The 23,323-nt window shown below is 41.5% G+C and overlaps 1 protein-coding gene across 1 annotated transcript in view; it reads left to right on the forward strand.

Annotated features, from left to right (window-relative positions):
* Positions 1–23,323, forward strand: part of LOC114683966 (zinc finger protein 729-like) — a 279,247-nt gene that overhangs the window by 223,703 nt on the left and 32,221 nt on the right. The window contains exon 3 of the mRNA XM_037200066.1: positions 20,692–22,575. Coding sequence (XP_037055961.1) covers positions 20,692–22,575 — 1,884 coding nt within the window. The remainder of the gene's footprint in view (positions 1–20,691; positions 22,576–23,323) is intronic.

Consider the following 23,323-nt stretch of genomic DNA (forward strand, 5'->3'; position numbering starts at 1 on the left):
TCTCTCTTGACTTGACCTTTCAGCAGGCTCTCTCTTACCATCACTCTGTGGTGATATATTGTGTACCCTAATAAAATTTGCATGAAGATCAGAGAACAGAACAAGCTACTAGATTAAACATAGAGGCCAGGCAGTGGTGGCACACACCTTTAATCCTAGCACTCAGGAGGCAGAGATCTGTCTAGATCTCTGTGAGTTCAAAGCCCCCTGGAACACATGAGATTGATTCAATCTAGGAGAGAAACACAGCCAGGTAGGGAGGCACACATCTTCAACCCCAGTACTTGGGTAACACATGCCTTTAATCCCATCACTAGGAAGGAAGTAATATGGCTGGGCAGAGATGACTCAGTAGTTAAGAGCACTGTCTGCTCTTTCAGAAGACTCACTTTGAATTCTCAGCACCCTCACATGGGCACCAATGTGTAACCTCAAGTCCAAGTCATCCAGTATACTCTTCTGGCTCTGTGGGCACCAGAAACACACATGGTGCATAGACATGCATGCAGACAAAACACCTCTATAAAGAAAAAGGATCCTCATTGGTTTACCAATTCGGATGGCGCCGTTTGGACCAAGATGCGAGTCTTTATTCTCCTAGCTGATCACCCCAGCCTCTAGGCTTTAGGCCCAGGGGCACAAGTTGTGCTCCCATACCCCACCCATTGTAGTCCCAGTTTCAGGCAAGCAGGCAGGACTTCTGCAGGCAGGCTGGACTACCACCATCCCTGACCAGACCCGGTTACCTACAAGTCCCACCCCAGCCCCCAAACCCACTCATCCTCAAGATCACAGCTGTTCCCTGAGACACGGACTATGCAGCTCCAATTTTACCAAGAGCTCCCATTGGACCAAGAATGCCAATTGGACCAAAAGAGGCTCCCTCAGATTCAGACACTGTTTGCAATGATTGGAGGAAGAAATGGGTAGATGCAAGTGCAAAAAATATATTCAACAACACAAAGAACAATATGGCACCACCAGAACTAGCAGTTCTACATCAGTAAGACTTGAACATCCCAATGCTCCAGGAATCCAGTTGAAGAGAGAGAAGAGGATTTTATGAGCAAGGGGCATCAAGATCATAATGGGGAAACATACAGAGACAAACAAACCAAACTAGTGGGAACTCATGATCTGTGGACCAATAGCTGTGGAGCTTCCATGGGACTGGACTAGGCTCTCTGCATAGGTGAGACAGTTGTGTAGCTTGACCTGCTTAAGGGGCCCCCTGGCAGTGGGATCAGGATCCATCTCTGGTGCATGAGTGGGCTTTTGGAGCCCAGTGCCTATGGTGGAACACCATACATGGCCTTGGTGCAGGGGAAGGGTTTGGACCTGCCTCAACTGAATGTATCGGACTCTGCTGACTCCCCATGGGAGGCCTTACGTACGAGGAGGTGGGAATGGGGGAGGCATGGGATGGGGGAAAAGGCTAGGTGTTGGTGGGAAAGGGAGTAGAGGGGGATCTGTGGTTGGTATGTGAAATGAATAGAAAATTTCTTAATAATAAAAAAAGAAAAGAACTGGTAGCTATGGAGACTGGGGGTGGAACAAAGAACAGCAAAGATATCAGGGGCAGAACAATAAAGAGACATGGATAGAAAGAACACGGTGTGAGCAGATTCATTCCCCATCCCTCAGATCCTAGTTTCCTTTGCTGGTTGTAGAGCTTCCTTTGGACTCTGAAAGTCTGTAAGACTGGACCTTAAAGGCATTCGTTATCCTACCTCTACTATCCTGGTCCATAATTTCAACAAATCTCCATTCATTTTGCTTGGGACACACTGAGATTAACCAGGGCCAATGTGAGACTGTGGGTTTGGAGCTATGTGTTGGAGCCTGGTGGGCTCAGCAGAGGACTACAGCTAAAGGCAGTGATTCCTTTACTACAATCCACCCATTGCCAACATTTGAGAGATAAAGGGTGGGCTCTGTGAGCCTTTCCCTTTCCTAGACTGATTGTGGTCTAGTGTGAGGTCCATGCAGGTCAGTACAGCTGCTGTTGGTTACTGATTACAACAGCTGTGTGGAGTCTAGAGAATGGCATGTCTTAGTCCTTCCTCCTCTTTCCCTTTTTATTCCCTTCCCTCCTCCTCTTCCTCAATGTTCCCTGAGCCATAGACAGGATGGTGTAACTGATGCTTTCACAGCTGGGACCACATACCTTACTTCTTTTCTGCATCTGGAAAAGCAAGAGTCTCTGCATTCACCATTGCATTTTTTTTCTCCAAATAATTTTTCTGTGTTTTATCTCAAATCACCTAGTCTTCTGAGTCACAGAAGACCAACTTGTTTCTGAGTTAGTAAAATGACAAGACCACCATCTAGTGGTGAGTAGGACAGTGCAGGATGAATTCTGTCCTTGGCTCTTAGCAATGGACTGACCACTGACTTCTTGAGACATCTAATTCTTTTCAAACTCCAAGTTCCTGAAATGTCTCTCCTCATGTCACAACTGCAGTATTTGGTTTTGGCTTGTCATGTTACCCATGGGACGCTGGCATCTGAATTTAGCGTTTTATCGTTTGGTGTAAGTTGTAGCCCGGGAGGTTGGTAGTCAAGTAGAAGCTAAGCTGCCTGTCTTTTATCTGAAGTGTTCAGATTGACTGTGGGGGTCAGGTACTGGGGTGCAGCGTCCTCCTAGATGCAGTTCTGGTCCAGGCTGGCAGCGAGCATGTGGGGAGGCTGTGCAGAGCGGGTGCAGGGCAGCCTGACAGCTGGAGCTGTGTGGAAGGCAGCCTGAGACAGGGGGAGGGAGGAGTCTCCAAGGAGGAGGGACATTGATGTAGATCACAGGAGTGATGGGGAAAAGATGTGAAAGCCCAAAAAACTCAATTTGACCGAGACCATGAACGGGTGGGCCGGGCCAGAGGGCCTACGTAACCGGAAACTGTCTATGATGGGCGGGTCTAGAGGCGGCTCCAAGAACCGCAGGTGGGAGGGGCCGGAAAACCCTCCATTCTCAAAGGGACTTCGTGGGTAGCGTTGTGTACAGCTAGTGGTGGCGGACACCCGCCAGCATCTCGCGGGGACGCGAAAACTCCCCGGAGCCGCAGTCGCCGCGGCCCTGGAACCTCCCAGGTCAGAAGAGCTGAGGGACGCAGGTAGGAACCGTACCAGGGATATGATCAGCTTTTCTGATGCTCATAAGGGTACCGCTTGCACAATTCTGTTGCAGGGGTATTACCCTTAAGTTTTGAGATAGTATAAAATGGGGCAAAAGCTGATTTTATCATTTGTCTGCGGTTTCTAAAATATTCCCATAGAATCAATCACATAGACTAATTGAATGTATGCTTTGATGTTAGCAAACGTGGTTCTTTTTGCTGTTGTGCAAAAAACCAAAACAAATGGTATTTATTCAAACACTTTCTAACCCCCCTGACCAACCTCTTCCCTTTTCAAGAGAGTGGCATTTGACTTGGAGACTTGGTGGTCCTAGAGAGCTTAACTATCAGCCCCATAAGGAATAACTGCAGATTTTGATTCAGTTATATATATATATATATATATATAAACCAAGCTACACGGTTATGGCCATAAACCTTACTGTTCATTAACTAAACTTTTTACTCACTAATTTTCCGTTTGAAATGCATACACTTCGATGTAAATATAACAAATGTGTGTTCTTATGCGGACGTTTTAAGGCACACCTCAGAGTCCAGCAATGTATAATAGGCATGCTGAGTGTGAGGATATCAGGCCACACTGTTTTTTCACAGTTAGAAAACAGAATATATATTAGGACAAATTTAGAAAGCATCTTTTTGGTGCAAGAAAAGCACTCTTGAGCATTGACAAATGGCCAACCTGTTACATTTTATTTCAGGGTTGTTTACATGCAGTGATAAAAGTGTGGCCTTCTCTTAGGAAGAAGGGGAAATGCCTAGACCTGCTCATAGAGTTTTATACTGATATTTGAATATCGCAGAATTGCAGCAGTCTAGTTTCTGTGGGTGAGAATAGTTTTCTTGCAATCTCCCTTGCTCCTCCTTAGGGTTCCTAGGAAAATTACTCTGCATGTGTGTGAGCGGTGTGTTTGAGTCTCACACCTCACAGAATAAAGTGAAATCCTCAGAGGAAAAGACAGTTTCATGAAATTTCATCTGTTTTTCATGTTTGTCCTTTTGAGAGGTGTAAGTCTTCTTCCATGATAAAATCAGACTCTCGGTAGTGTATAATGTCACTCCAATAATACAGCTCCATTTCTGCCCTTGAGTTTTGATTGAGCTATGGTTAGAAGTGGGAGTCAAGTTATGGAAATTCAAAATGCTCCCTAAATATTTTCAGTGTGCCAACCCCATATGGGGAATCATTTGTAGAACCCTCTATTTCACGTTCTCTATTTCTGCTGAGCATAGTACTGTGTACGGAATCCTGGTGCTTACTGAAGAATGTCTTTCTCCTGTGCAGGTCTCACTCTGCTCAGCCAGATCTGCTCACCTGTGGAGGAGAACAAAGAGCCCTGGAAGGTAGAGAGAGAGGAAACAGTAGCAAAGGATCCAGGTATGGTGGAGGCATTGGCCCGGGGTTCAAGAGACAATGGAAGTAGGACAGATAATCGGTTTGCTACATTCTGTGTCACCAGACATGATTCTGTAGACTTCTACTGAGGAAGATCTCAGGATATTCCTATTGTAGATTTTAGAAGCTTCTCTATTTAAGAATTAGTACTGGGGCCTGGAGAGATGGCTCAGAGGTTAAGAGCACTGCTTGCTCTTCCAAAGGTCCTGAGTTCAATTCCCAGCAACCACATGGTGGCTCACAACCATCTGTAATGAGATCTGGTGCCCTCTTCTGGCCTGCAGCCATGTATGCAGGCAGAACACTGTATACATAATAAATAAATAAATCTTTAAAAAAAAAAAGAATTAGTACTAGGAATAATTATAATTTATTTGACTTTGCATGTGAGTGATGCTGTCCTTCTTCCATTCACGTTGCTGATTGTGTCTTTATATGAATATTAAGTGGTTTTTATTTCTGTAATTTTAATGTAGTGCTTGTTTAGGACACTCAATTCCTCTTAAGTTTTTCCTGCTTCAAAGTTTTGAAGCTTTTTTGCATTTTCTTTGGTTCTGTATTTTGAAGGGTTAATTACTCCTGTTTCTAATATAATCTCATCAGGGCTTTGACAAGAATGGCTTAGTGCCTGTCTGGTGTATTAAACTGCATCTACACTGTCTTCCCATTGCTGTCCCTGCTGTCAGTCTTCATGACGGCACTCAACAGTTTGCATCACTATAATCTTAATATATTTTGAAATCACCTCTAGGTTTGATCCTTCTCTCATAGTTTTTAAAGTCTGTGGTTTCTCACAAGTTTGTGCATTTTAGGATCATTTTCTCTGTTTCTTAGAATCTTTATAGTACACAGACCTTCTCTACATTGTCCTTCCATGTTTGAATGAGCACATGCTAGCAATGAGTCATTATTCACTTGTCTTTTAATGTATTTTGTTTTCTACCTGTTATTGGTGTCTGTGTTCCAGATTATTTTTTTAAGAGTTACTTATTTATTATGTATACAGTGTTCTGCCTGCGTACATGCAGAACACCAGAAGAAGGTACCAGATCTCATTACGGATCGTTGTGAGCCACCATGTGGTTGCTGGGAATTGAACTCAGGATCTCTGGAAGAGCAGCCAGTGCTCTTAACCTCTGAGCCATCTCGCCAGCCTGTGTTCTAGATTCTTAGAGAAGAGAGTTTTTAAAATATTGGCATTTACTAATTTTTTAATTTTGGTATTTCTAGTTAATGAGCACACTGGAGAGTATTTCTTGAAGTTAAAGAACGCTGCCTGGGAATCTCCTACCGTTGTGTGATTGATTTTCTGGATACCTGCTAGGCACTATTGGTTTTCTGTCTGATTTCCTTAAGCATCACTGGATAGTGGATGTCAAAGCTTCCCGGCATTACTGTCTATTTTCTCCCTACGTTGCGTTGATTGATTCTTGTATTTGGAAACTCTCTGTGATATGCATCCATATTGCATACAGTTGTGTTTGTCGGATTGTGCTTTTGTGTCCTGGAGATGTGTAGTACTGTTCAAGGACAAATTCCCAACATCCACATATGGCGTATTCTACTTTCTGTTGCTCTGCAGGTTTCACTGTTCCAGATCATCCGTGAAGGTCTGTGATTCATTTTACAGTGGCAGAGAATGGGACCCAGGTTCCCATTTATTTATTGAAGGTTGTCTGTGTGGATAGATACTTTTCCCAATACCATTGGTTGACGAGACTGCCTATTGTGTAACATTGTGTAACATGTGTGTGGTATTTTGGTGACATTGGCATGGTCGTTGCTGTTGGTCTGGTTCTCCAGCTAGCTGCTGCTGTATTGTGTTGGGCTGTGTGTCTGTTCTTCTGCCATGACCATGGTGCTCTTGGTTGTTTGGCTCTGCAGTTTCATCTAGAATCAAAGCTAGGGCAGCAAAAGCTCTGTCCTGTGGACTGCTCTGTGCTCTCAGGATCTCTGTGCTTCCCTGGAAATTTGTAGGATTCTCTGTACTGTCTGTATGTGTGAAGTATATCATGGGGAGTTTCATTGTCATGAAGTTTGAATTAATCATATCAATCTCTTTCATTGGTATTGTAATTTTCACAGTACTGTGTCCCATTTGATGTGCATAGAAATTCTTTCCTTATTCAGTTCCTTCAACAAATTAAAGAGTTCACTTTAGAGGTCTTAATTTTGCTTGTTTAGGTTTTTTGTTTGGTTGTTTTTTGCATATTCCCCATTAGAAAAATACATTTTTAAGCCAGATGTAGTGGCACATGCCCTTGATCCCAGCACTCAAGAGGCAGAAGCAGGTGGATCTCTGTGAGTTCAAGGCCAGCCTAGTCCACAAAGAGGGTTCCAGGATAGCCAGGGTTGTTACACAGAGAAATCCTGTCTCAAAAAATGGGGGGTGGGGGGGAATGTTGTGGTGAATTTTATTTGTGCAGAAATGTGGTGATATTTTATTTGTGCTTCAATAAATAAAGCTTGCCTGGAGATCAGAGGAATGGGAACAGCCATTATAAGTAAACAAAAAAGTCATGCAATGCTAGCACGTGCCTTTAATCCTATCTCTTGCCAGGCAGGATCTCTGTGTGTTCAAGGCCACACTGGAAACAGTCAGGTGTAGTGGCACAGGTCTTAAATTCCAAAACTAGTTACCGTGGAAGTCTGGAGGTCTGGACAGACAGAAAATGACAGAGCTCTGCAGGAAGAGGAAGTGATGTAGCTGGACAGAGAGCAAATCACATGGCAGAACAGCAAGGCATATGTGTGTAGGTAGACAGGAACGGAAGTAACTCGCATTTGGAAGCTGCAGAGTTGGTGAGGTAAGGTTGGCTGGTGGCTTTCCCTATTTCCCTGATCTCTAAGGCTTTCACCCCTATATTTGGCTCCATGTTTTTTTATTTAATAAGACCATTGAGAAATTTGTCTACAAAAAGGTTTTGTTTTGCCGGGCGGTGGTGGCGCACGCCTTTAATCCCAGCACTCGGGAGGCAGAGGCAGGCGGATCTCTGTGAGTTCGAGGCCAGCCTGGGCTACCAAGTGAGCTCCAGGAAAGGCGCAAAGCTACACAGAGAAACCCTGTCTCGAAAAACCAAAAAAAAAAAAAAGGTTTTGTTTTGTTTTTAAATTTTTTCTCTTTAGTTTTAACTATGTAAATAGCAGTAATAACAGTGCAAAGCTTTCCTTTTCTTTTCTTCCTTTCTTTCTCTCTCTCTTTCTTTCTTTCTTCCTTTCTTTCTTTACTTATTTGTTTGATTATTTTTCATTTATTTATTTATTTATTCTATTATCAGCTTGATACAGTACAAATTCTTATCCTAATAGTGAAATGTTTCACTGAGCCTTGCCCAGTGATTGAGTAATACCAACTTATTATAAATCACAGTCTTCCTAGGGTCCCTCCTGTTATGTAGCCTCCCTAGTTCTGTGGTTTGCAGTCAGATTGTTCTTTGCTTTATATGTAGTATCCACTTATGAGTGAGTACATACCATGACTGTCTTTCGGGTTTGAGTTACCTCACTCAGGATGATATTTTCTAGTTCCATCCACTTGCCTGCAAATTTTATGCTGTCATTGTTTTTCTCTGCTGAGTAGTACTCCATTGTGTATCTGTACCACATTTTCGTAATCCATTCTTCAGTTGACAGGCATCTAGGTTGTTTCCAGGCTCTGACTATTATGAATAGTGCTGCTATGAACATAGTTAAGCATGTATCTTTGTGGTATGATTGAGCATTCCTTGGGTAGCAGTAATAACAGTACAAAGCTTTTCTTTTCTTTTTACTATTTTTTAACTAATTAATTTTTTTTCCATCCCAGTTACAGTCAGTTTCCCCTCCTTCCCTTCTCTTCTCCTAGTCCTTCCCCCCAGCCTTTTCTCTTCCCCTCTCCCCCCAATCCATTTCTCCTCCTTTCTCTTCAGAAAAGGGTGGGCCTCCCATATATATCAGCCAGTCATAGTATTGGTATATCAAGTTGCTGTGAGACTAGGCACTTCCTCTTCTATTAAGGCTAGGTGAAGCAACCCAGTAGGAAGAATGGGTCCCTACAGCAGGCAACAGAATCAGAGACGGCCCTGCGCTCACTGTTAGGAGTCCCCCAAGAAGACCAAGCTACACAACTACAACTATATGTGTAGACGGCCTAGGTCAGTCCCATGCAAGCTCTCTGGTTGGTGGTTCAGTCTCTGTGATCTCCGCATGCTTCTCTTACTGGATGGTTGTATAAAACATTAAAATTCTGCCTCCAAATAGGCATTGGTATTTCCTATTCACTTATATTTTTGCAGATTTTTATAATGATTAATTTTTATATTTAATCGTTGCCTGCATGTATGTCTGTGTGAGGGTGTCAGATCCCTCTGGAACTGAAGTCACAGACAGTTGAGAGCTGCCATGTGGGTGCTGGGAATTGAACCTGGGCCCTCTGGAAGAGCAGTCAGTGCTCTTTACTGCTCAGCCATCTCTCCAGCCCCTTGAGTTTCCTATATGGACCCCCTGTAAGTTTTTTTTCTCTCCTTCATGGTCTGTGTAACAGTTGATGCACTGTGTTGAGTTGGTGTGGAAGGAGTAGACACCTTTGTCTCTGTCCCTATTAGAGTAGGATGATTGCAGTTTTCCTCATTGAGTGTAATGTTAAATATAGGTTTGTGGCTTCTAGTGTTTATGGCATTGAGGTATGTGTCTTCGGAGCTTTTATACTGAGCAAATATGATGTTTTTTCACAGGCCTTTTTTAGCTCTATTGACATGATCATATTTCTTCTTTCACTGAGTGTAGATATTAGCTATTTTACATTGTTTTGTGTATGTTTCTGAAACAGCTGCATCTCTGGTATGAAACTAACCTGAACTCCATTTCTGTATAGTTCAGAGAGAGTCTCAGTGTCTATTTCTATGCAGACAACTGGTCAGTGATTCTGCTTTGCGGGTATTCGCTTGTCCTTGTATGATATGTTGTTCCTTTAGAGAACTTATTGCTGAATCTGTCCAGTCCTGGAATTTTTTCTTTTCTTTTTCAAGACAGGGTTTCACTATGTAGCCCTGGCTGTCCTGGAACTCACTCTTGTAGACCAGATTGACCTCAAACCTGCAGAGATCCACCTGCCTCTGCCTCCTGCATGCTGGGATTTAAAGCACCACCACCTGGATAGTCCTGGAATATTTTTAGAAGAAATCATTAGTGCTTAAATCTCAATATTTGTGTCAGATCTTTTCTAGTTTCACAACAGACAAGGTTGTTTCTAAGCACTCATCCTTTTCTTCTACATTTCCAGTTTATTTGGGATGACTTTCTACAGTACTCTATACAATAACACAGACATCATGGACATCCATTGCTATGCCCCCTTTCAGCTCTAATTCCATTACTTAGGGATTTACTCTCTTAGTTTCAGATTAGGTAAGGAATGCTTTGTCAGTCCTTTTATTTCATCAGAGAAACAAGTGTGATGCATTGACTCTTGGTATTGTTCATTGAGTCTCTATTACATTAGTTTCTACATGGCCTTTCGAATACCTTTCTGCATCCTATTTCAGATTGACTTGATCTTTTGCTTATAAGCCCTCAGGCACATAATTACGGACAAATGTCTTTGACAACCAGCGCCTCCTGTTGCCAAAACTCCTCAGTGTGTCTTTGTCACCCCACTTCTGTGTCCCTGTGTTTCAGGAGCTGGCACTCACCCTGCCGCTCTTTCTTGTACCCATAGGCAGCAGATCTCAAACCCTCCTTACTGACAAGTAGATGTGATGTGGAAAGGACATGTTCCCGCTCTTGAGTAGTTTATGACTATTAAACGGGACTTGGCATCTGGAACAGGAAAATAAGTTGGATTAAGGGCTGCGTGTTGTGTCCTAAGTCACACCCAGCATACACTTCCCTGCTATTTGTCTGTAAAATGCGCCAAAACCAAACACTTCAAGTGGCATTCTCACTGCCACACTCCAATGCTGTGGTTTGCATTTAATCTTCTAATCCTGAAGGTTGTGCCTGGTACTCTCTGAGGAGAGTTGGCAGCAGGTGGTGCTCTTCACTGGGTCTTTCCGTGTACCTGCATTTCACCTTCATCTCTACACTGCCACCAAATTCCGTGTTGCTGCTGTGAGTTCCACTGACCACATGGAACCACCTGTAGAGAGGCCACATCCCATGTAATAGAGTATTTCTAGAGGAATAGAACTGATAGGATGAGTCTGTATAGATACGGAGATAGAGATAGAAAAGGATTTTATTAGAGCGGGTTACAGGCTGTGGTCCAGCGCATCCAATAATGGAAAGTCCATGAGTAAGTAGGGATTCCACTTTTCCATTTCCTCAACTAGGTTTTGTAGTTGGAAGTTGTCCTGTGTCCTGGCCGGGTGGCAGTCGGGACAGATCTCTCCCACTCGCTTCCCCTGATAAGCACACAGCCTTCCTCTTCCCAGAATTCTCCTCGTCTGCTTGCCTTGCCTATACTTCCTGTCTGACTACAGGCCAGTCAGCATTTTAGTTATCAATCAATCAGAGAAACACATTCACCACCTACAGAACAACATCCCACAGCACCTCCCCTTTTCTGTCTAATCAAAAAGGAAGGTTTTAACTTTAACCTAGCAAAATTACTTATAACAAAACAGTTATCAAGCAAGAATTACAGTTACAATATCTAGTCTATTTGTATTTGGCAAAATTAAAGAAAATATGCTATCTATCCTATATTTGTGAGTCTTAAGTTTCATATCTAATTTATCTTTTATCATAACCAAGGAAAATTATAACAATCTAGTCTTCAACTACATCAAAGACCCCAGAAGGATATAATATTACCTGAATATACAGGAAATTCATTTTAAGCAACTTCCAAAATTCTGGAAATGAAAGAGACAGCTGTCTGCCTATACAGTCATCCAAAGTTCCTCTGCAATGTTGGGGCATCCATCTTCAGCCTATAGGCCTAGAGTCTCTCAGTCGCTTCTCTCTGTGTCCTGTAGAATATCTGTGTGATTTCCATCCTTATGTGGCTTATTTTTTATATTACTTTTACTTTCTCTTTAAAGGCTTTATTTTTTGAAGTTATCTATTTCTTTATATAACTCTCTATATTCATTTTCCATTCTCTTCCAAGCCTACATACAATTTTACACACACTGTAAACTGTTTATGGTTTATCCCATCTGAATCTGTCCTATTGTGAATCTATTGCTTTAAACTACAGCATGACTAGCACTGAAATGGCATGCTGGCTATGCCCACCTCACCTTCCCAACATGGTGGAACTCCGTTTACCGCCAGCTCTGGGGGAACTAAGCTCATTGCTGACTCTCTGAAGCAATGGATCTATGCTTCCATCCAGCAGCATATAGCCCAAAAACGTTTTCTTTCTTTCCTTTTTTTTTTTTTGTACTAGCAAAAGCTGTATCTACCATGCACCGTGATGAATGGCTTGCAGACGCCACTGTGTACAGTGGTGGAATCCGCCATGCTGCACTCAAGCCCATACACTGTGAACCAGCCATACTGTAGCTCAAGTCTGTAGGCTATGGCATCTCTGCACCTTGGAGTCTCTATATCTGCATGAGACATGAAGTAGAAAGCTGTTTTGGGCTCCATTATTGTGTGTTTAGAAGCCCTTGTAAAACTCTTTTAGGTCTTGTGGAAATTGGAGAGCCTTGTTTCAGTACGCCAAATGTAGTTGGAAGTTTTCCTGTGACCTGCCCAGCTGGTGGTCAGGACAAATCTCTCCCACTTGCATCCCCCAAGTAAGCACACAGAGGCTTATATTAACTATAACTGCTGGCCATTAGCTCAGACTTATTACTGACTACCTCTTACACTTAAATTAACCCATAATTCTTACCTATGTTTAGCCATGTGGGTTGGTACCTTTTCTCAGTTCTGCCTTGACATCTTGCTTCCTCTGTGTCTGGCTGGTGACTCCTGACTCAGCCTTCCTCTTCCTAGATTTCTCCTGGACGGCTTACCTCGCCTATAATTCCTGTCTGGCTATGGGCCAATCAGCGTTTTAGTTATCAATCAATCAGAGAAACACATATTCACAGCATACAGAACAGAACAATATCTAACAGCAAGGTTTGTTGCTATTTTTTTTCCTTTTTCTTTCTTTCTTTTTTTTTTTTTTTTTTTTTTTTTTTTTTTTTTTTTTTTTTTTGGTTTTTCGAGACAGGGTTTCTCTGTGTAGCTTTGCGCCTTTCCTGGAGCTCACTTGGTAGCCCAGGCTGGCCTCGAACTCACAGAGATCCGCCTGGCTCTGCCTCCCGAGTGCTGGGATTAAAGGCGTGCACCACCAACGCCCGGCCTTTTTCTTTCTTTTTTTGACAGTCCCACTGTATAGTTCTAGCTGGCCTGGAACTCACTGTGTAGACCAGGCTGACATTGAGTCACAGCCATTCTGAATAGGGCGAGAAGGAGTATCAGTTGGTTTTGAGTTTGTAATTACATCATAGCTAAGGGTCATAAACACTTAAAAAAAAAACAGAATGGGTGGCAGAATAGATGGTTAAGTGAACAGTTAAGAACAGTCTTCTATATGCCCAGCAATAGATGGCCAACAGAAAATGACTCATTGGCATCTTTGGAGTGTCCTCCTTTTCTCACAAGGTTGTGTCAGGGATTTTCTTTTCTTTTTTTTTTTTTTTTAACTTGGTCTTATTTTTTATTTTTATTTCTCTCTTTTTACCCCATAGGTCTTTGCGTGTATATATAATGGCTTCCAGTTTAGTGGTTTTATGAGATCACTGAGTGTGTGAACTAGCAGGTCTCTCTCCCTGTCTCTTATGCCTTCTCTTGGCTTCCTTTCCTTCAGTTTGTTTTATCCAATTCTGGTGTGTTAGTTTTTGTTTTATCTTAGTATGTTATATTTTTTAAATTATTATCCCTCAGAAGCCTGTTTGTTTTCTGATCAGAGACAGAAAGGGGATGGGTCCAGAAGGGAGGGGAAGTGGGGAGAAACTGGGAGGAGTAGATGGAAGAAAAAAGGGAAATCAGGATATATTATGGGAGAAAAAAAAAATCTATTTCAACAAAAGGCAAAAACAAACAAATATCAAAAAAACACTTGTTACTCTTCTAAAGGGCCTGGATTTGTTTCCCAAAACCTACATGATAGCTCATAACTGTCTATCAGTGTATCAAATGTACTCTGATCTTCATTGGCACCAACACTTACATATTACACATTCACACATGCAGGGCAAACATTCATTCACATAAAATATAAATAAATAATTTTGTTGTTGTTGTTTGAGACAGAGTTTCGCTGTGCAACAGCTTTGGCTGTCCTGGAACTCACTTTGTAGACCAGGCTGGCCTCTAACATAGTTCTGCCTGCCTCTGCTTCTAGTACCATAGAAGAGGCCACCCTGCCCAGCTTGTAAATAATTCTTTAAAAATTTGAAAAATGGGGCCAGGCGGTGGTGGCGCACGCCTTTAGTCCCAGCACTCGGGAGGCAGAGGCAGGCGGATCTCTGTGAGTTCGAGGCCAGCCTGGGCTACCAAGTGAGTTCCAGGAAAGGCGCAAAGCTACACAGAGAAACCCTGTCTCGAAAAACCAAAAAAAAAAAAAAATTGAAAAATGAATACATATATACATTGGCTTTTTTTTTTTTTTTTTGGTTGTTTTTTTTTTTTTTCGAGACAGGGTTTCTCTGTGTAGCTTTGCGCCTTTCCTGGAGCTCACTTGGTAGCCCAGGCTGGCCTCGAACTCACAGAGATCCGCCTGGCTCTGCCTCCCGAGTGCTGGGATTAAAGGCGTGCGCCACCAACGCCCGGCTACATTGGCTTTTTGTGGTTTTCCTTTTGATGACTATTCCTTTAATTTATTTTTATTTTTTGGTTTTTTGAGACAGGGTTTCTCTGTGTGGCCCTGGAACTTGCTTTGTTTATTACCAGCACATGGGGTCAAACACCTGTACAAAATGGCGACGATCCTGAGGGGAGCCTGCAGGCTCCTTTTAAGCACAGCTAGGGGAATTTCAGGACCAGTTAGGTCATCTCAAACATAATTTGTTAAGCAGGCAACAGTTACATTAGCACGTTTTTGATAGGCTGAGGTTTTAGTCTTTTTATCTTTGGACATATTTGGTCAAGTCTGGGCTTTTTTCAGAGGGTCACAAGAACTGTTCTTTTTTGGTCACTGTCACGTAATACTGTAAAATGGGGTAAATTTAGAACTCTCAGCCTAGGATTGACACATGTACCTCGTTGAGCTGGGTTCCATTTATTCCTAGTTTTTTTTGTTTTGTTTTTCACGACAGAGTTTCTCTGTGTACCTTGGTTGGCATAGAACTCACTCTGTCGATGATGCTGGCCTCCAAATCTCAGAGATCTTCCTGTCTCTGCCTCCAGAGTGTTGGGATTAAAGGCGTGTCTCAATACTGCCCATCCGTAGTTTGATTAGAAGTTTTTGTTGAACTTTGTCAGAGACATTTCCATGTTCTACTGACATTTTTATCATATGGTTTTTATTCCCTGTGATATTTTTTGATGGGGCTGATTAGATTGTAGATAGTATTTCTGTTTCTTCCTCGTTAGAATTGGTAGTTTTCTGGTTCAGTGTGTTGGATAGACATAGTCGACTACTCCCTTGCTCTCTTTTATTCATCTATTCCTCAAATGAAATGTCTTATTTCCAGTGTTCTTGTGAATATATATTTACTGATCTCTGTATATTTTGCCTCTAATTATTATCTGTAGTGATGCTTGAGTGAAATGGCATGTGTTAGCTCATGACTACCTTCAAACACACTTCTCTGCCAATTTTAAGAGATAATTTTTCTGGCTGCAATAACATGGCTGACAGTTATTTTCTTTCAGGTATTTAAATATATTTTTCTCTCCTCACTTCAAGAATTGTTGACCAGACTTCTGGTATTGTTCTGGTATTTGGATCTTTTTGTGTGGTTAGACATTGTTTCTTAACAGAGTTTAATATTAATTTTTGTTTTGCATTTTTGACACCTGATAGGAAAGGGCGGGAAGGGGCCCAGTCATTGTTACTGAAACAGAAACTCAGGGCAGAGCAACAAGAAGAAATGGCCGCTTCTCCAGTAAATACATCCCAGGTCAGTGTCATGGTCTTTTTTTTTTTTGAGAATTGTTACGTATTAAAATCTTGTATGGTGTTTTGAATAAGAATGGCCCCCATAGACTCAAGTGTTCAAGTTCTTGGCCTGTAGGGAGTGTCACTATTAGAAGGTGTGGAATTGTTGGAGTAGGTATGACCTTGTTGGAGGAAATGTGTCACTATGGCAATGGGCTTCGAGGTCTCAGATGCTCAAGCTCGGCCTAGTGTCACTTTCGATTCTGCTGCCTGTGGATCAAGATGTAGAACTCTCAGCTCCTCTCCATCACCATGTCTGCCTGCATGTCGCTGTGTTTCATGCCATTACAAAAATGGACTAAACCTCTGAAACTGTAAGCCATTCCCAATGAGATGTTTTCCTTTACAAGAGTTGCCTTGCTTATGGTTTCTGTTCACAGCAATAGAAACCCTAACTAAGACACATTGCAGCCTTTCATTCTCTGCTTCTGATAGTGTCATCTGAAGTGTTTGTCTCCCATGAATTCCGTTTTCTTCCGATAGTCAAGATGAACTCTTTAAATACATGTATACTGTGTACCACGGCCTGTAGCTAGAGTTTTCCTGCCTTGCCCACAGTCAGGACAAATCTTTGTCACCCACCAGTCTCACAACCGCTCAGACCCAACCAAGTAAACACAGAGACTTATATTGCTTACAAACTGTATGGCCGTGGCAGGCTTCTTGCTAACTGTTCTTATAGCTTAAATTAACCCATTTCCATAAATCTATACCTTGCCATGCGGCTCGTGGTTTACCGGCATCTTTTCATGCTGCTTGTCAGGGTGGCGGCTGGCAGTGACTCCTTCTGCCTTCCTGTTCTTTTATTTCTCCTCTCTGTTAGTCCCACCTATACTTCCTGCCTAGTCACAGCCAATCAGGTTTTATTTATTGACCAATCAGAGCAACTTGACATACAGACCATCCCACAGCACAGCCAAGTGCAGATCATCTCAGACACCTGCACTCAGGCCTGTGATCCTAATCATCCTCTATGCGGACCTGCTGGGTAAAGCCACGAGGAACCCGAGAACGGGCTCCCACAGGACATACAGAACATCCCACAGCAATGGCCTTCTCTCCATTCAGTCCTCTCCAGATTCTTTGTGTGAGGGCGAATATTCACAGTGAAAACAAGACCTGTGCTTCCATTGTGGCAGGTGTTCAAACAAATGTGTTGTTGTTCACTTGCTACAAAGGGTGGGTTTGTGTACTTATATATTAGTTAGTAAGGCCTCATGTGCCATGTAGGTTCAATTTGAGGGATGTATCAGGTTTCCTTGAACTAGACTTATGAAAGTGCACATTCTAGGTGTTGAGCTCCTTGCTAGAATCTCTAATAATGTTTTGGAAAAGAATCCAAAGATGTGCTATTTGGATGCGTAATGGATCTTAAAGCACTCTTGAGAGTGCTGAATGGCAGGCCTGTGTGCCTTGATCATCCATGAAACTGATGTTTCTCTAAGGAGATGCACATTGTCGCCTACCATTTCTCTCTTTGACATTTGATATCACAGAGATGATGTGCCAGTGTTTGTCGACACCTGGCATCTATTAGTCTCAGGAAAGTTCGTTATTGATCACATCATTCTCTTGATTTCAACACTCAGCAATAACTTCCCAAACTAGAGAAATGAGCCTTTTCTCTTTCTCTTTGTTTTTTTTCCGACAGTGACCTATTGTGTAGCCCCTCCTGATTGTGAGTCTTTATGTAACAGCATGTGGAATATATCAGTAAGAATTTTCTTGAGAGTGTTGAGCAATGTACATAAACTATCACATTTCATGCAGAAATGAAGATTACTCATAATTACTTTGCTCTGATCTTCCCCTTTGGAGGAGGAAGGCTCTCCCATCACCTTCTTCTTCCCTTTTGCTGAGCTACTGTTTTTCATAGGTAGAGGTTATGAAAAAAGGCTGTAATGGGCACATTTACTTCTTTTTCTTGGAGGGAGGTTCGGGCTATGTTTTCACTGTGTAGCCCTGGCTGTCCTGGAATTCACTCTGTAGACTAGGCTGGCCTCGAACTCACAGAAATCTACTGGCCACCACCACTGTCCAGCCCTGTTTTACTTTTTTTTTCTTGGAAAATGTTTTACTTATTTAAGTTTTTATTTTGGTTTATGTACATGAGTGATTGCCTGCATATATATGTACCTGGTACCCACAGAGACAAGAAGAGATCTCCAGATCACTAGAAATTAGAGTCAGGCTGTAGCGAGCAGCCATATGTGTGCTGAGAACTGAACCAGTTTCCTCTGCAAGAATAGCAAGTGTTCTTAACCAATAAGCCATCTCTCCAGTCCCCAGGTTTAAATTTCTATTTTACATTCATGTCAGAACCAATATATAAGATTGCATCTTGTATTTTCTGATAAATAAAAGAAGAACATAAGTAGTACTTGGCTGTAAAACTGACAGTACAGCTCAAATACATTACATAAACCAAAATTTGAAGATTCTTTTGAACTCCATTTACGAGCAATAACATAATTAAAAAGCAATGAAGAGTTGGTATATTTTCGCTTGATTTAATTCATTCCTGCCATTTCACAGAAAACCTTTAAACTTCTGAAATTATTATTTGTCTGTATTGGGTTGTACCTACATTTAGAAAAAGAATATATATATATATATGTATATATATATATATATATATATATATATATATGATATCAACTGGCTAATGCCGATTTTTTTTCTATTTACTTCATGATTGCCAATATATTCAGGCAAAAATTTTCTCACAGACTGTATGACTTCATGTGTTAATGTTTGGAATATTAGCAGTATTGACTGTTGTTACTCTTCACTGTGTAAAAAAATCAAAACTCTAATTTCAAATCCACCCATGACTTCTGCCTTCTTGTTCTTCCTCTTTGTTATACAAAGGGTGCAGCACTGAACCGGAACCATAACATCCCAGCTAAGGGTGTTAAAATAGAGTCAGGTGAGGCCCAGCTGCAGACAAGATTGATTTAGTGTTGATATTGTAGCACGATCAACAGTTGTAGCATTTAGAGACACAATTTTGCTCATCACAACCTTTCCATCTGAGATGTGACACTGTGATCCCATGTGACAGAAACCCCTATTTCATTAATGGTAGATTTCTATTTCTAAATCTTAAATTTTTATTTTATATTCCCTGAAAGTATATCTATCGTTGGTGAGATGATTATGTCATCCTGTTTTCAGTGTTGTGTGACAGACTGGGGCGATGGACATGCACACATACACGTCTACACACCAGAAAAGGAGCCCATGATACATGGATACCACCAACTTGGTGAACCAGTGAATTTTATTGAGGTTATTTACAGGAGTAGAAATGATTCAGACAGTTGCATCACCAAAGCCCATCCCTCAGCATGGCTGACATCTCACAAATCCTGGAAACCTGGAGCACATTGCATTGCTGGCCGGCAGAGTAACAGGTTGGAGGGTCTCCTTTCCTGGTGGCTCATTTGGTCTGAGCCTCTTCTAGGCAGCTCAGCTGGGGCTCTAGGCTGGTCTCTGCTTCTTGCGCGGGCCCGTGCCTGTGCTCATCTGAGAGCCACCTTTGCAGCTTGGCTTACAGAGTCAGAGGATGGCTTTCAGTGGTCTTTACTGTTCATATACTCTTGGGGAGAGAGGGACCTAAGAAATGTGGTCAATTTCAGTGGCATTTGTGAGTTGTTTACTTCCTGTTCTAATGAGTTTTTCTGCAGGGCAGAATGTTTCAAACTGTCAGGAAACTGCTGTACAGCACACGGAGGAGTTAGAACATACAGTTAAATTTTATTTTGATATGTATGGATGTTTGAGCCTAAATGTATGTCTGTGTACTACTTGCATGCCTGGTGCCCTTAGAGGCCAGAAGAAGGCAATGGATCATGTGGAACTAGAGCTACAGGTGATTATGAGATGCCATCTAGGTCCTGGGAACCAAACCCAGGACATCTAGAAGAACAAGCATTATTTTTGACTGCTAAGCTATGTCTTCACCCCCTCTAAAAAACATTTTAAAGAATAATTTTCCAGACACTGGAAAGATGGCTCAGAGGTTAAGAGCATTGGCTGCTCTTCCAGAGATCCTGAGTTCAATTCCCGGCAACCACATGGTGGCTCACAACCATCTATAATGAGATCTGGTGCCCTCTGCTGGCCTGCAGGTATATATGCAGGCAGAATACTATATACATAATAAATAAATAAATCTTAAAAAAAAAAAAGAATAATTTTCCTGCCTCACCTACATCACAAAAATATTCCTAGGTCCTTATACCTCCTTTATCTAGGAAAGCATTCTGCCCAGTAGCACATGATAAAACTCTTAAATTTCCATTATAGGGTCTGCTAACATTTGGGGACGTGGCTTTGGACTTCTCCCAGGAGGAGTGGGAATGCCTGGACTCTGCTCAGAGGGCTTTGTACATTGATGTGATGTTGGAGAATTACAGCAACCTGGTCTCTGTGGGTAAGAACAGTTTTCTAGCAAAATTCCTGCTTTTGTATTACTTGGTTTATAGGTGTATAAATTCTCTGCAGCTGTCTAGAAGCTATAGGAAATTAGGGAAATTCTGGTTTTAAAAAATTATGGAATTTTCCTAAGTCATCTGAAAAAAAACAACAAATGCTTTTAATTATTGACCCATCTCTCCAAGCCTCTTACCGAGTTTTTAATGAAATATTTAAAGTTAAAAGAAAGTTAAATGTGTGCAGCAGAAATATGCATTGCAATACACTTAGTAAGTTGAATATTTTCATTTTAGTATTGCATTAAACTATAATTCAGAGAAAAATATTTTAAACATAATCCTTCAGAGAGCTCTTTTCCCAAAGGTGTTTATTTTTTCATCACCTGTTTGTCCCACGTTCTGCAGGTAATGCAGTTTAGAGAGGAATGAGAGTTCTGTTATCAGTCCCCACAGTGTGATGGAGATGCAAACTGAAGCTTCTGAACACTCATATAATGATAGTGAAAGTAAAAACCCTCCACTAAGAGCCCTAGTCTAAATAATTATTACTTGTCTTAGAGAACTTAAGGTGACATCAGCTAGTGAATCTGTTAACTCATGAGTCAATCCTCATTATCCCTAATTGTGCTCATTTCCCAGAGAACCATTGCATGTGTGGTAAATTCAACAAGGTCTTGGATCAAGACTCTAACTACATTGTCCATCAGCTTGCGAATATCCAAGAGAAGTCTTACAAATACAATCAGCTTGGCGAAATGATTCATGAATCCTCCCAGTGTACACCTTATAACACAAGTGATACTGTAGAAAACTGCATCAACTGCACATATGGTAACCACGGGCACTCCTCTACTGACTCATCCAACCTAAACAGACATAAAAGTGTGCACACTGGAGAAGACCTTTTCAAATATAAAGAGTGTGGCAAATGTTTACGCTTATGTTCCAATATTAGTCTAAATCAGAGTATCCACACTCTGAAAATAGAGCACAAGCATACAGAGAGTGATAAACTTTTGGGCTCCGCACACAGACTTGTGCAGCAAAGAATTCATTGTGGAGAGAAAGCACACAACTGGGGGAAAGGCTTCAGGAGCTGCTCAAACCTCAGTACACTTCAGAGACTTCATACTGGAGAGAAACCATGGAAATGTAAAGAATGCGGTAAGTCCTTTAAGTGGTTGTCTCACCTTAAAACCCATTGCAGAATCCACACTGGAGAGAAACCTTACAAATGTAATGAATGTGATAAGGGCTTTTCTCGGTTGTCTAGACTTAAAAGCCATTACAGAATCCACACTGGAGAGAAACCTTACAAATGTGAGGAATGTGGTAAGTGCTTTTCTCGCTTATTGAGACTTAAAAGCCATTACAGGATCCATACTGGAGAGAAACCTTACAAATGTAAGGAATGTGGCAAAGCCTTTACCCACTGCACGGGTCTTAGTACACATCAGAAAATTCATACTGGGGAGAAACCCCACAAATGCAAAGACTGTGGTAAAGCCTTTTATCTGTTGTCAACACTTAAGGAACATTACAGAGTCCACACTAGAGAGAAGCCTTTCAAGTGCAAAGAATGTGGTAAGTTCTTTCATTGGTTGTCAGGCCTTAAAAGCCACTACAGGATTCACACTGGAGAGACGCCTTACAAATGTGGGGAATGTGACAAATCATTTTCTCAGTTGTCAAGACTTAAAAGCCATTACAGAACCCATACTGGCGAGAAATCTTGCAAATGTGTAGAATGTGACAAATGCTTTACCCGCTGCACAGCTCTTAAAAGACACCAGAAAATTCATGCTGATGAAAAACCCTACAAATGTGAGGAGTGCAGCAAGTGTTTTTATGTGTTCTCACACCTTAAAAGCCATTGTAGAACCCATACAGGAGAGAAACCCTACAAATGTGAGGAATGTGGTAAGTGTTTTTCTCAGTTGTCAAAACTTAAAAACCATTACAGGATCCATACTGGAGAGAAACCTTACAAATGTAAGGAATGTGGCAAAGCCTTTACCCACTGCACAGCTCTTAGCACACATCAGAAAATTCACACTGGGGAGAAACCTTACTCATGCAAAGACTGTGGTAAAGCCTTTTATCTGTTGTCAAGACTTAAGGAACATTACAGAGTCCACACTGGGGAGAAACCATACAAGTGCAACGAATGTGGTAAGTTCTTTCATTGGTTGTCGAACCTTAAAAGACATTCTAGAATCCACACTGGAGAGAAACCTTACAAATGTGGAGAATGTGACAAGTCCTTTACCCACTGTTCGAGTCTTAAGGCTCATCAGAAAATTCATGCTGGGGTGAAACCCTACAAATGTGAAGTATGTGGAAAGTCCTTTTATTGGCTGTCAAACCTTAAAACCCATTCCAGAATCCACACTGGAGAGAAACCGTACAAATGTGGACAATGTGACAAGTCCTTTACCCAGCGATCTCTTCTTACAAAGCACAACAGGATCCATACTGGAGAAAAACCCGAACATAAGAAACTTGTGAGAGCTTTTCATGAATGATTAAATCATAGAAATCCCAAGAGTTTAAACTAAAGAAAAATTCTTCAGCTGTAGCAATATTTAAAAATCATTCGTAAGAACATTTTACTTGTTCACCTCAGAAAATTCATGAGGATAAATTGTAATCAGAAGATTAATACCAGAAAGAAACTACTTTTGTGAAATCCTCATGTCTTGTACATTAGGAATTTCATATCTTGTAATTCCATGCTAGAGAGCCCAAGAACTGCACTGAATTTTTCAAAGTTTTTACCTGGTGTTAAGATTTTAGCTACATCTGAAAACCCATCCTGAAGGGAAAACCTAGAAAACTCCTAGCAAGAGCGTGAGAAACGTTAAAGACATAACCTGTGAATGTGACACATGTACATGCATATGCACAGCTAGGAAATCCCAAAAAGTATGCAGGAACACCATTTTTTAGTCCTCAAGAAAGTTGGAGAAGTATTTACTCCAACTGAAAAGCACAGTGATTCACACAGAAACACTAAGACATAATCGACATTAGACAAACAAGCGTGTTACAAAGAAGAAAACCAAGTGAGTAAGTGAATTTGTCCTGTATTTGAGTAGAGCAAGATAGTTCTATTTGAGTAAATATAATATTAATCTTACTGACATTTTGGTAATACTACTATTGGGATTTGCTGAAATGTAAACATAGTGACTTTAAACTTGGCTACATCCATGCTCTCTTGCTTACAGATGATTTTATGATAATGTGTATCAGCTGTTGCTGCATCAGT

This window comes from Peromyscus leucopus, chromosome 1, assembly GCF_004664715.2.
Source record: "Peromyscus leucopus breed LL Stock chromosome 1, UCI_PerLeu_2.1, whole genome shotgun sequence".
Classification (NCBI taxonomy): Eukaryota; Metazoa; Chordata; class Mammalia; order Rodentia; family Cricetidae; genus Peromyscus; species Peromyscus leucopus.